Raw genomic sequence first — 13,081 nt, 5'->3', positions numbered from 1 at the left:
AACTCTAAAAAAGGATGTGACTCTGCAACATGTAATTGATTCTTCAAGAAATAATTCCTAAAATGAAAGTCAAGAAATAAAACTTTATGTATTTGACTAACTTATTATGTACAAAAGAGTAGCTTTATCCTCTCATTAATATGTGATCTGACTTTCTAATGATAAACACATGCAAATGACCTGAAAAATATAAATATCTGAGAAAGAGACTTATGATTTAGCAGCTATATTTGCTTACACATTTTCTTAATACTATTGGTAAAAAGAAAAAAACAAAAAACACTGTCACAGCTAAGGGATCTTGTCCCAGTCTCCACCAGCACTGAAAATATTTACTGCTTTGTGGCTTTACTGCAACTGTGGGTACATTTAATAAGAATTACTTTGTGCCATAAATGAGGATAAAATCTAAATATGAATAATATTCCATTTAAATTATGAATTTTCAAATGCAGTTTGCATATCAATGGCAATTGTGAATGATTCTCTCTATATGCATATCACTGAACCATAACAAATGCTTAAGTCTAATTTTCTTGTTCTAATTCTATTTGAAAAAACTGATCAATCTAAAATCTCCCATTCACATACTTCTGATTTCATTTTCTAAATGACAGAGTGCAGATGATTTTCTCACTCAGATGACAAAATTATGTTCATCAGGGACTATCAGAGTCATAGCCTAAGCTGCTGCTATCTGCAAAGTGCCAGGCTCAGTCCTGCGCAAAATACAAAGACAACAGACTGATTGGTATAAAAAGAAGACATGTATAAACAACAATAATTTAAGAAAGTCTGTGTGAAAGAAGCCCTAGAATGTGGATGAGAAATATACTGATTCTAGCTAAAAGGAAGCCAATGTATCCTCCTTTGGGTAGAAGAGAAGGAAAAATAATGGAATTCTATACACTTGTGAGGGAGTAAAGAGAAAATCTGTGATCATGCTCCTCAATAATTATGATTTCTTGTATTAGATATGGGCTGTCATGGTACATAAGGTAAGAATGACGCAGGGATAGGAATAGACTCCTGCTAGAGTAATGTCACATAAACTCTGTAGTATTAAAATGGCTATGGAAAACTGAGGTAGGCTGGGCTCTAAATATCTGTGCATAAGTACCAGAGTGGCACTTACCACAGATAAGAAGCCTCTTTTCTGCACAGTGACAGAAGTCACTTTATCAACTGAGAGGATCCAAATAAAATTTGGAGTTCAAATCACACACAGGAGTGTTAAAATTCCCAAAGCAACTTCAAAACTGAAGGAAAAATGAAGAGTTACCATTTTAAAACTCCTCCTCAAAGTTACTATACTAAGTAAATCTTTGCTAGTTTATAGCACTACACAGTGCTTTATTTTTCAGCCTATTAGGTAAATCATTGCAAAATTTTGTAGTCAGTTATCATAGGCTATAAAGGTTTGCATTTCAGACTATATTCTGCAAGAATACGAAATAGATGAAACTGCTGCCACCTGTACATTTTATATATTACCTTATACTTTGACAACTGCATATTAATGCAGAACACTGCCCTCTCTTTTAATCTATTTTCTTTCAGTACGCCATAATTAAGACTTGGTCAATCAAAAATAATAATTAAAAAGGAGAGCTATTATACAAATCTAAAAAAATTAACATTTTCTCAGCTTGAATGGAAAAAGTGTTGATATCTAGCAAACAAATCTCCCAAGAAATAAAAAAAATGCAAATGTCCTAATAAAGATGGGTAAATAGGGCATAAATATTTCCTATTTTCATCATCATATACAGAAAACAATATATAGTTCATTTTAATCACTGACAAAGCTACAGTTTCATGCGACAGACAACTTTCAGTGTCTTATATTTAAAAGGTTTACTTAAGATCCATGCTTTACCAGCTTTATAAATATGTCACAAGTACCAATAACAGAAGAGTATTTCATTTTACAGTGAAAAGATGTCAGGAAAATACAGCCATATATATGCATGTATATTTATGTAGGTAGAGATACATATATACACATCCCTACTTCAAAATAATTTGTCAAGCAAGAAGAAATTACTAAAGGGGATTATATTTGAAATAACTTACCTTACGGCCATCACTTGCATGGCAATTCACATTTAGAGGAGTCAGTAAAGCCATTAGTTTTTCTTCATTACCACTCCTATAAAAAGGTAGCAAGTCAATTTCTATAAAATTGTAGGAGTTTCTTATGAATATTTACGGATATTTTTTCATAAGAGAGTGGAAAATAATGGTTTGCTTTAATTCCTTTTGTATGGATTCCAATGAATCTCTTTTCAATATTCAAATTAGTATTTTCCCAATTAATTGCTGTTAATCATTTAGTGATACATCTTGGAAAATGCAGCTGTCAACATTTTTATGTTATATATCTATACAAAGTCATCATCTTAATTACAAGCAAACTTTATTCTAATAAATAATCTAAAACACTAGAGTTTAAAAAAATACATAGAAAATGTTGTAAAGAGCAAATCAACTAAACTACAACCAACCAAGATAAAACAATAAAAATTTTGACATTTATGTCCCTCATTTGAGGTTTGATAGAAAAAAATCTTCAAATGAAAATGAAGATATAGGTATTTATACACTCCAAGAATATCATTTGAAAGGCCAGGCAACTAAGGTTTGCAGGTAGCTTAAGAAACATTTCAAATAAAATTAACCTGATAATCATCACCAAAGTGAAAATTTTCATCATTATATACATTAATCATGTAAAATAAAGTATTCAAAGATTTATTATAAGATCTAAATTGCATTATTGCATAAAATCCAAGCAAGACAATAACATGCTACAATTTTTATAGACCTCCACCTGCCCTCCCCCTTTTTCTCTCTTAGATGCATTATACTCACTTAAAATGAATGGAATCACTTACCTAGCAGCTTCTAGGAGTTCATCTTTCTTGTATTCACCTAGATGATTGCAAAATATCATGCTGTTAGCATTTGGCAGAAGACAGATTAAGAAATGCAGTAGGCAGCAAATAGAGAATTAAATAGAGAAGAACAGAAAAAGAGAGTCCACACCCCGCTGGGTGATGGAGCCGTGACGCTAGCCAGCTTGTGAAGGCAGCATCACCAGTGCCTTGGAGACGGGCAGCAAATTGACGCAGCTCCTTGTCCAATCCTCAGATGAAATAGCTTTCTTCAGACAACCAATGAATGCTAAATCTCGTGTCCAGAAACACATTCCCTCTGATAACAGCATGCCAGCTGAAGACAATGTCCCCTCTCCCCTTTTCTATTCAGGCTGTCACAGGATACTTGTGAAGCATAATACATTCTGAGACAAAAGCAAAATAGTGTGGCTTTTTTAAAGGTACAAATTACCAATCTTCAAAAAAAAAAAAAAACTCAGTTTCATTTGTAATGACACGGAAAGTTTCTTTTTAATTAATTACCATTACTGAGCTTTATAGCTGCAGAATGCAAATACCAGAACCACGAAGGCTCTGCCTCGATAGGGAAGGTCTGTAGACTAGAAATACGTGAACTACGTACCAAATGCTATGAACCTCTTGGAGGCAGCGCTCCAAAACCAAAACAGGGAATACATTCTTAAATGGCAATAACATTCTAACACGCTTTAACCTTTATACAACTTCAATACCAAATTTTAACAAATAATTGAATGTATTTTTTAAAAGGAGGTTGGCATCTCTGCGGATAAGCAGATATCCAGTTATTTGATATGGACAATTTCCCCTCCTTCTATATTTTCACAATAGATTTAAAAATATATCAAAAACTGAAAGTAGAAATATTATTAAAAACCTTCCATAATAAATTTCTTAGGGTATTCAAGACCTAACAAGATATATATATATATATGGTTGTTTTTTTTTTTTTTGCAAGCTCATTTGAAGGACAAGGAGTTTTAATAACACAGTGTTTGTTCAGTCAATAAATAAAAAGAACAGCCAGGACTATGATTCAGCTATAATACACTGACTCAGTTTGCTGTATCATTAAAAAAATAATTATACAAAGTGTCTTAACAAATCATTATGTGAAGATATTAAGTACACATAAGAAAAAAATTTTAGATTAAATGAAAAGTTATAATTTTAATATGAAATAAGCTTAAATTCTTTTAAAAAAATCTTAACATGTAAACATGAACTTTTTCACATTTTGTTTATGTTTTGCTATAGAATGCATTATATTGATGCAAATGCTATAAAGATACCTCAGGACCACAAAGTACATGTTTAAATTCTATAGCCCAGGCTGGAAATGCAGCTCGGAGGTAGAGTGCTTGCCTAAGATATACAAGGCCCTGGGTTCCATTTCCGGTAAAATACACACGAGGGGTGGGGGACATTATAACCCACTAATAGCAAAAATGCTTTAGCTTTAACTTCTTTTGCCTCATAATTAGGTTAAAATCTGTAAACTATAATCAGGAGTTTCAAATAAGGAGAAGTTATAAAATACCTCTTTTTTGCTTATAGAGATTTTGTATATCAATAAAATCATAGATTCAACAGTATACATCCATAAACTAGAATGCACAATTTCATAATCATAGATTTGTTCCTTTCAATTTTCAATTATACTGTAAAAGTTATATTATTATATCTTCTAGCCAGTAAGACTCAAAGCTAAAAACCTATTTTTATTAAATATTTAAGGTAGCAATGTGGAAGTTGAACATTTTAGGTAAGAATATAGACGTTAGAAGTAAATTTTAAAAGCCTCTTGGAGGAAAATGGCATAACCCATACCCTCAAATGGCTGAAGAATAAATATATAAGTAAACCAAATATGGTATATATCTGTAAAAGTCATTCATTCATTTGGAAGGCCTATATGGCAGGTTCAAGAAAACAAAAGACAATAGTATCTCTGACCTCAAGGAATACTCTAATTATTAAAGATGGACAAGTAAACAAATGATTACAAAAGAATATGAGAAGATCTTATAAAATGCTAAGCATTTACTGGCTAGTTTAAATGAAATTAGTAAGAGACAGGGTAAACTGTAGTTTAAGAAAACCTTTCTGGAATACGGGATTGTTGAGCACTGTGAAGGAAGAACAGGTGATTCTCAAGTGAACAAGGGTGGAGGAGACGGAAGCAACCACAGTAAATGAAATGAGAAAGGAAATGGTAGCTCTATAAACCTGAACAAAGGCCACTTGCTGGGGAATGGCTGAGAATGAGGCAGAGAATAAATGAAAAGATCATGTATGGCTCCATAAATTAAGAAGTCTTAACTTTATTTTGAAAGCAATGAATAAATACTGAGATATTTTAATAAGGAAAGTACAAAACCTATTTAAAGAGCTGCAAGTTTCATGATTACATAAATATTTTTAAACGTCAGTAAACTTTTATAGGGGAGGAAAGTAGCAGAAAAAGAGAACTAAATTCTGATACAATTTTTATTTTGGAGGAAATATAAACATCTTCAAATAGAGTAAAACACATTAACATTGTGAACTGGAAGTAGTTACTAGTGAAAATTAAGTCATAGTGAAACATGACTCCAATAAGCCAGGTAATAAAACTGCAGAGTACTTGGGGTCCTCAAGGTTCAAATCAGTCTACCTATGTAAGTGTCTCATCATGCATAGCTTATTGATGTTTTCACTAAAAGGTACATTTCTACAAAAATGTTATTCCTTCCTGGAGAAGCTGATAAGACCAGCTTTGGAAAAGAAATATATCAAGGCATCTAACAGAATATTACAAATGACTTTCTATTCTTACTGTTGGAGAGCCTAGTACTTTAATCAGCTTTTCTGCAGTACATCCCAGCATCCACTATCTGGTGCCCAAGGACCACAATCCACAAACAACTGAAGCTATTTTTCAAATGCTACCTCTTAGGAACAACTGACATAATGAATTCAGAGCCCCTCATACACTCTGACAACAAATTTGAGCTACTTACTTAACAGTCAAACCTCCAGATCTATTTCATTTTAGCTGAGAAACTGAAAATATTCTAGCTGAGACTATGATGCTCTATGGAGCATTTATATTCTTTAATAACATCCAGATAAAGACTAGCAATAGATCAGCTAGAAAGGAAACTAGGCAATTATACTTAAGATAATAGCAGCCAGAATGGAGATAATAGATGGCTTAACATTTTTATTAGAATAAAGTGGGATTAAGAAAAATAAGCGAAAAAGTTTACTTTCTGAAGTCTGAATTGTCATTATTAGTCAAAACTAATAAAACATGTAAAGATAAACACCCCTATACAGATAGAAAAATTAATTTTTTTAAAAAAACTGTTATCAGAATGAAGTTTAAAAATAAAAACCCTTTCACATTTCTCTGAGATAGTTGGAAACAATCTTTACTTAGTATAAAGGGAAAACTGCCTTCTGAATAAAAATGATTTTTTATTTAGTTTTTTAATATCATAAGGAATTTTATCTGTTTCTTTAGCAACAGACAGGATCAAAGTAAGCTTAGTTTTGTAAAAATGAGTCATCTGATTTTGTTGGGATGGAAAAGCATGGAAAGATTGTAAACATGGACTCAAACTCTTAAAGCAATAAGGGACTAAAAAAAAATTCTGATTTTTTTTTTGCTTTTCTCTACTTTCAAATCCCACACAATACATCTTGCTTTGTATAAAACACAGGGAATGCAACTTGAAAAGTCACCATTATCCATATCACCTCACCCCCAATTCAGGAAAGCTCTAAGGGATCATCTACAACATTCATTTACATTTAATGAAACAGTGCTATGGCAGTTAAATGGACTAAGATTAGATTATCTACTAATCTGGGGGTTAATAAGAGAATAAGTGAATAAAATTAATAAGTGAATGTTATCCAATAATCTGTCAGACCATGAACTTGGCTTATATATTAGCACAGACTCACTAAATCTGGGCTTTGGAAGATGTGATATACAAAATAATAATGGCTAGAAGATAATTTTATGAAACAAAGACAATCACCAACTTTAAAAAGCTTAAATATATTAAAATAACAAGTCAAAAATTTCCATCAAAACTAAAAGCATTTGAACTTTCAGATGAGCTTGCAAACATGGGCCACTGGGCCAAGGGAAAAGAATGAAGAAAATTCATTCTGGCTCTAGTCAAACGGTCAATGTATTTTGCATTTCCCATAGCATGTTTTAATTCCTGGACTTATTAGGTATCTCGAGGGAAGAGCTATGTAAAGACTTCAGTCAAGAATCTCAATTACCAAGTTAATGTTGGGACTCTTGTGTTGCTAAGTGCTAAGCAGTATTATAAATTGATAATTCTGATACAGATATCTTTTTTCAAGGTACGAACAAATAAAGTAATTGATTCATGGAGCTAAACCAATAGCCCATTTGGGGAATAAAATATTAATTTAGGTGACATACTGCATTGCATTTTCACTAACAGATTTGAAAATTCAGAACCACCTATGTGGTTGTGGAAAGAATTTAGCTAAAGAACCAGGAAATAATCTAATCTTAACATGTTAAAGTTAAGTTTTCCACCAAAAGCAATTTCCAGACAGACATTCTACCATGAATGAATTTATGAATTATTATTTTCACTCTGGAATCTTTCATAAATATTTTCCAAACAACAGGGTAAAAAACTACAAAGCTACTAGAGCTCTCAATGTCTTTCTCCTACTTTTGAATTCTATCAAATTTTCCCACTTATTCTGATATTGGCTTCAAAGCAATAAGGCACTAAAAAAGAATTCTGATCTTTTTTTTCCTGAACTTATTAGGTATCTCAAATTAGCGTCAAAGCCAATCCCCAGTTAAGTCTAGAATCAAGATCAAACTAAACATTTCACACCCCTTATAAAATCTGGGGCCTTGAAACATTGGTTGGAGGACCTTTTCTACTATTGTCTCCTATAGTTTTGACAAATTTTAACATTAGTTAGCATTAAACATCAACTGTGCTTAATATCAACATAATCTCTAAGTTATGTTGACCAATATAGTATACATACCTCCACATGCTACTTAATTTAAATAAATTAAAATTATAAAAAAATTAAAATTTTGTTCTTCAGTCACACTGATAACATTTCAGATATTCAATAGGCACAGATAGCCAGTGCCCATAATACTGAACAATACAGAGAGGGCATTAGACAAAACAGTTGAAAACTTTTATTGGACCACTCAACTTTTGATTTTTTTTCCCTTCTTTTTCTTCTTCTCTCTCTCTCTCTTTTTTTTTTTTTTTTTTTTTTTTGTGATGCTGAGGATCAAACCCAGGGCTTCACTTCTATTAGGCATGCACTGAGCTATATGTCCAGCCCAACTTTAGAATATTTTAATGACTATTTTAAGATACTATCTTTACCCCAATACATTCCATATCTTCTGTTTTTAAAACTGTCACTTAGATTCTTAAAATTGTCACTGCTTAAAATGAAAGTTTATTTGTTGTTGTTGTTTTCCTACCGACTACCAAACAACTACATCATCACCAATGAAGCCAATCCCTCAACTCCTGAAGAACAACTATATTAAAAATGAGGATACAAACATAAACATAAATACACACTGGCCAAAAAAAAATTTTAAAGATTTTACTGTGAGACATATACATTTGTTAAACTGGATATTAAAAGCCAAGGGAATTATTCCTTTAGGAAGCTGGTAGCCAGTCAGACATTCTGCAAAGTATGCCTGTACTTTTAAAGAAACTGGCCTATTAGTCCACATTGCAGAGAAAATTATCTTTCAGTACATTTTTAAAAAGATGAGAAAAATGGAAGAAAAAAGGGAAGGAATTTCATTTCTAAACATGGCATATTACAATTACAAAGTCTGGGAGTTCAGAATGCTGGCTAATACCTATGTCAATAGGATATGGTGGCTTGGGGAAGTGAGATTAATTTTTTTAACCATCATGATGCTTGTGACCCTTGCTCCAAAAGGGTTTAGAAAGGTAAATTGCATATTTGATTCAAAATAATTTGGCAATTGTTTTGTATTTCCTTTACACAAGTGGTCTTTTTTCTACATCTGCCAATTCATGCTTCCTTATTAGCAAATCTGAAGTCCAAAAAGCTCTAAAAATTAATATGGCAGCAAAAATTCACGCATTTAGTGTATACCACTATCATACTTTTCACTACAAAAATATGTTTTAGGGTACAACATCAGACCCCACTACAATTGTTTTATAATAGATGGTACATGTATCCTTTCTTTTTCACTTATTTTTTTAAATTTATTAAGGTATAATTTACATAGCAATATTTACCCTTTTTAGATAGGATTTTGTGAATTTTGACAAACTTATACAGTTGTATGGCCATTATCCTCGAGATACAGGACATTTTTATTACTCCAAAAAGTTTCTGCAGGCTCTTCAGAAATCCCATTTCATGGCAACCACTGGTCTGATTTCTGTTTCTATAGTTTTAACTCATAGAATGACATCTACATAGAATTACTGAACATATAAACATTTGCATCGGGCTAGTATAAATACTTTTGTTAGACATAATGTGGATGTACCTCAACCTGCATATCCATTCAGTTGACAGGCATTTGGGTTGTTTCCAGCTTCTGATAATTATAAATAAAGACACCACCAGAAACATCCACAGACAGAATTTTGAACATATGACTTCATTTCTCTTGGGTATCTAGCAGTGATGACTGCTGGGCTGTATCATAAGTTTATGATTAACTTTTAATAAAAGACTGCCAAATCATCTTTTTTAAAATCTGAAAAAGTCTCAATTCTGAAAAACGGACCTGGTTACCTATGGAAAAAAACAAGAACAAAAGAGAAGTTGACTACTAAGAAATACAATAGTACTGCCACAGTTTCATAGCTGGAAATCCCAACCATGACTAACTTTCATGAGGGCCATTCCCCTAATCTAAACTACTGTGCACATTTTTTAGTTTTTCATTTCTCACTTGTTCTGTGGTGTGTGTGTGTGTGTGTGTGTGTGTGTGTGTGTGTGTGTGTGTGTGTAACAGAGAAAATGGTATTTCCTCTCTCTGGTTCAAAGAATATTCTGGATATGTTTAGAAATAGTAACAAATATTTCTTACAGGTAAATTCTATAATAAAAAAAAAACTATTTCTGGAAAAACCAATTGGTATCATCAGTGTCTCAGTATGATAGCTAGGCTGTACTATGAAGTGAGGTATTTCACAGGGTAATCTAAGCACTTTCCTAAAAAAGTAAGAGGAAAAAGGAAGTTCTAAATTATCATGTCCAAAAATACCAAGCCTTGAAAATTACATAAATCTAATTTCTACCCTGTAAGTAGTAGTAATTATGCAAACATATAAGCAAATACAAAAGACAAGGGATAAATGGAATTTCATTATTGTTAATATAAGATTGTCTTATATGTATTTTGTATAGAAATGCTGGTACCTAACTTGCTAGATATTGAAAATAAAAAGGAAATAAGATAAATTGATGCTATAGAGTGGAGTTAAATATATTTTAAAATTTTTTTTAAATTTTGATAAATGACTTTGTGTGCCCTCTATGCATAGGCAAATATAATACAATAAGATAACTTTAAATTATCTGAAATTGAACATCTCTTCCTTCTATTTCTTCTTTTTGCTACTTCACATAAAAAATTCTCCAGATCTTTGCACTTAGAATTGAAACAATTTCCCAACACAAAATATCATAAAAGAATTTTTCAAAAAAACACAAATATGCCTTTTTCACTTCAACTTATAAAGAAATCCTTTCTCCATATTTTTCTGAAATCAGAATAAACATCTTCGATTATCTCCTTTTCAAATGAATAAATACGCAAAGTAGATCAAAGTAAAAAGAAGTAAATTAAAATCAAAAGTAATCAAGACAGTACAATGGGCCATAGTGTTAACTCTGTAAGAGAATGGTTACATAAATTTATTATTAAGTAAATGTTCAGCTGCATTTCATCTTTTTTATTTTATAATTTTTTGGATACATTTTTTCAAAACTACCTTCTCTTAAAGAACATTTTCTTTATTATGTCTCAAACTCTTCCTAAACTGAATCCTCAATGTCAGTCTTAAAAATGGCTGTGTAAGATTTAATAATTAATAGTTAAATAAAACTACTTAACAAAACTAAACTATTTAAATGAGTTATTCTAAGTTTATTGAGCATTTCTCAATATGTTAAGTCCGAATCTATGGTAACATATCACACAAAGTACAAGCTGACTCAATAGTGATGGCACCTATGATTATGTTCAGAAAGACTACTGGACAAAGTAGTAATCTAAATATTAATGTAAATATTTTCAATTATATTGTCAATTTTCATTAATTTGCAGCTCTGTAACATGAGTCACACATTAAACTGACATATCAAAATATACTCTGGATCTATCTAATGCCTTCTACTTGAACTTACTTCCATTCTTATTGCCACCATTTATTTATGTACTCTTCTCTCTGGCTCTATTCACCTACAATAGTCTTTTAACTAATACCTAATGTCTCCAGTTCTTAATTCAGAGCAACCTCATTCATTCCTGCTTTATTTACTTACTTGCTCAAAAAACAGAGTACGTGTATCTTTTTCCATATTTTTGGTGCATTATATTTATATACAATAGTGGAATTCATTGTTACATATTCATACATGCACACAATATAACAATATAATTTGTCTAAAATCATTTCCCAGTATTTCTCCTTTTCTTTCCCTTCTCCCTTGAACGAATATATGACTGTTTCTATGCCTTACAAAATAATGTTCAACTCTACTGCCTGACATCCAAAATCCTTAAGAAATAAAGACCAACTTAATTTTTAAAATTTATTATACAGTTCCCCATTCTCCTTCACTTTCTCATAAATTCTACATCACTCACTGTTCCCCAAACACTACTTGTATTTTCCTGAATTGCTTTGCTCATGTTGATAGTTATCCAATCTACAATTCACTTACATTTGCCAAAATGTATGGACACACTTATCTATGACTTCATGAAGTCACTCCACAGCATTCCAATCTAAAATACTGTCAAGGGCACAGATTCCAGTCCTACTTTTGACACTACATAGTGAAAATTTTAGGCAAATGATTTGGCTACTCTGGGTCTTAATCCTGTAGAAAATAAAGATATCAACTAGTTTATCTTGCTGAGCCTGTTCTAAGACCATATGTATAACCAAAGTGTTAAGTCAAAGGCTTTTAAACTTTGGCAACTTCATGGAATTTAACAAGTCTGTAAAAACTGTATAAGTATAGGCAAGTTTATGTTTAAAAGTGCAAAGTGGGTCTAAAGATGCTTTTGTTAGCTACTTAAAAGTGGTCCATGATCCAAACAAGGTTAAGAACTATCACTTCTCTGATCTAATTCCTTTATTTACACAGACATGTCATACAGACACATGCAGCCAATGGTAACTCCCTAAACGCTTTAAGAACATATAGTATTTAGTTCTGTTACCTCCTAAAATGGCTCTCAACCATTTTTCCTCAATAAATCTGATAATGTTCATATAGGTGATAAACTTTGATCAGCAACAGCTGTGCTCTGCAGTCTACGTGAATAATTCTGTGGGTCTGGAGCCATTCCTGGTGTGCTAGATCTAATTCCACCACTTTTTCTCCTATTGATTCAAGATTCATAGTAGTGCTGTTATACTGTGCTTGCATACTGTAGGCGGTGAATACATATCGTTAAATGAATAAATTATATAATTTAAAGGAGAACTGATAATAGTACAAAAAACGAGGGCTAAATAAAAGATTATGATAATGTCTTTAATCAAACTTCACTAAAGACAATTACCTGTAACCCTGAATAAAATATTTACTGTACTTTTGGGAAAAAATAGGTGGCGGGGGGCTGGGGGAAGGAAACACAGTGAGCTGGAGCACTACATCATAACTGATCACCACTTATTGCACTGTTGCTGCTTTTTTTTTAGCTGGCCTCAAACTTGTTATGCTCCTGCCTCAGCCTCCTGAGTAGCTGGAAGATACAGGCATGTGCCACCATGTCCAGCCATAATTGATTCATCTTGAGAAAACCCTAATTTAACTATATAACTATAACTATACCTAATATAACTATACCTTTCAGACATTCTCTATAAATCAAGAAAAAATATCCAAATAAAATG

The 13,081-nt window shown here is 32.0% G+C and overlaps 1 protein-coding gene across 1 annotated transcript in view; it reads right to left on the bottom strand.

The window, feature by feature from the left end:
• Tnks (tankyrase) overlaps window positions 1-13,081 on the bottom strand; it is a 203,973-nt gene that overhangs the window by 94,945 nt on the left and 95,947 nt on the right. Inside the window, exons 4-5 of the mRNA XM_005330777.4 lie at window positions 2,898-2,934; window positions 2,077-2,152 (exon numbers count right to left, since the gene is read on the bottom strand). Coding sequence (XP_005330834.1) covers window positions 2,077-2,152; window positions 2,898-2,934 — 113 coding nt within the window. The remainder of the gene's footprint in view (window positions 1-2,076; window positions 2,153-2,897; window positions 2,935-13,081) is intronic.

This window comes from Ictidomys tridecemlineatus, chromosome 14, assembly GCF_052094955.1.
Source record: "Ictidomys tridecemlineatus isolate mIctTri1 chromosome 14, mIctTri1.hap1, whole genome shotgun sequence".
NCBI lineage: Eukaryota > Metazoa > Chordata > Mammalia > Rodentia > Sciuridae > Ictidomys > Ictidomys tridecemlineatus.
The sequence above is the reverse complement of the archived record's forward strand: the minus strand, read 5'-3'. Positions and strand labels throughout refer to the sequence as shown.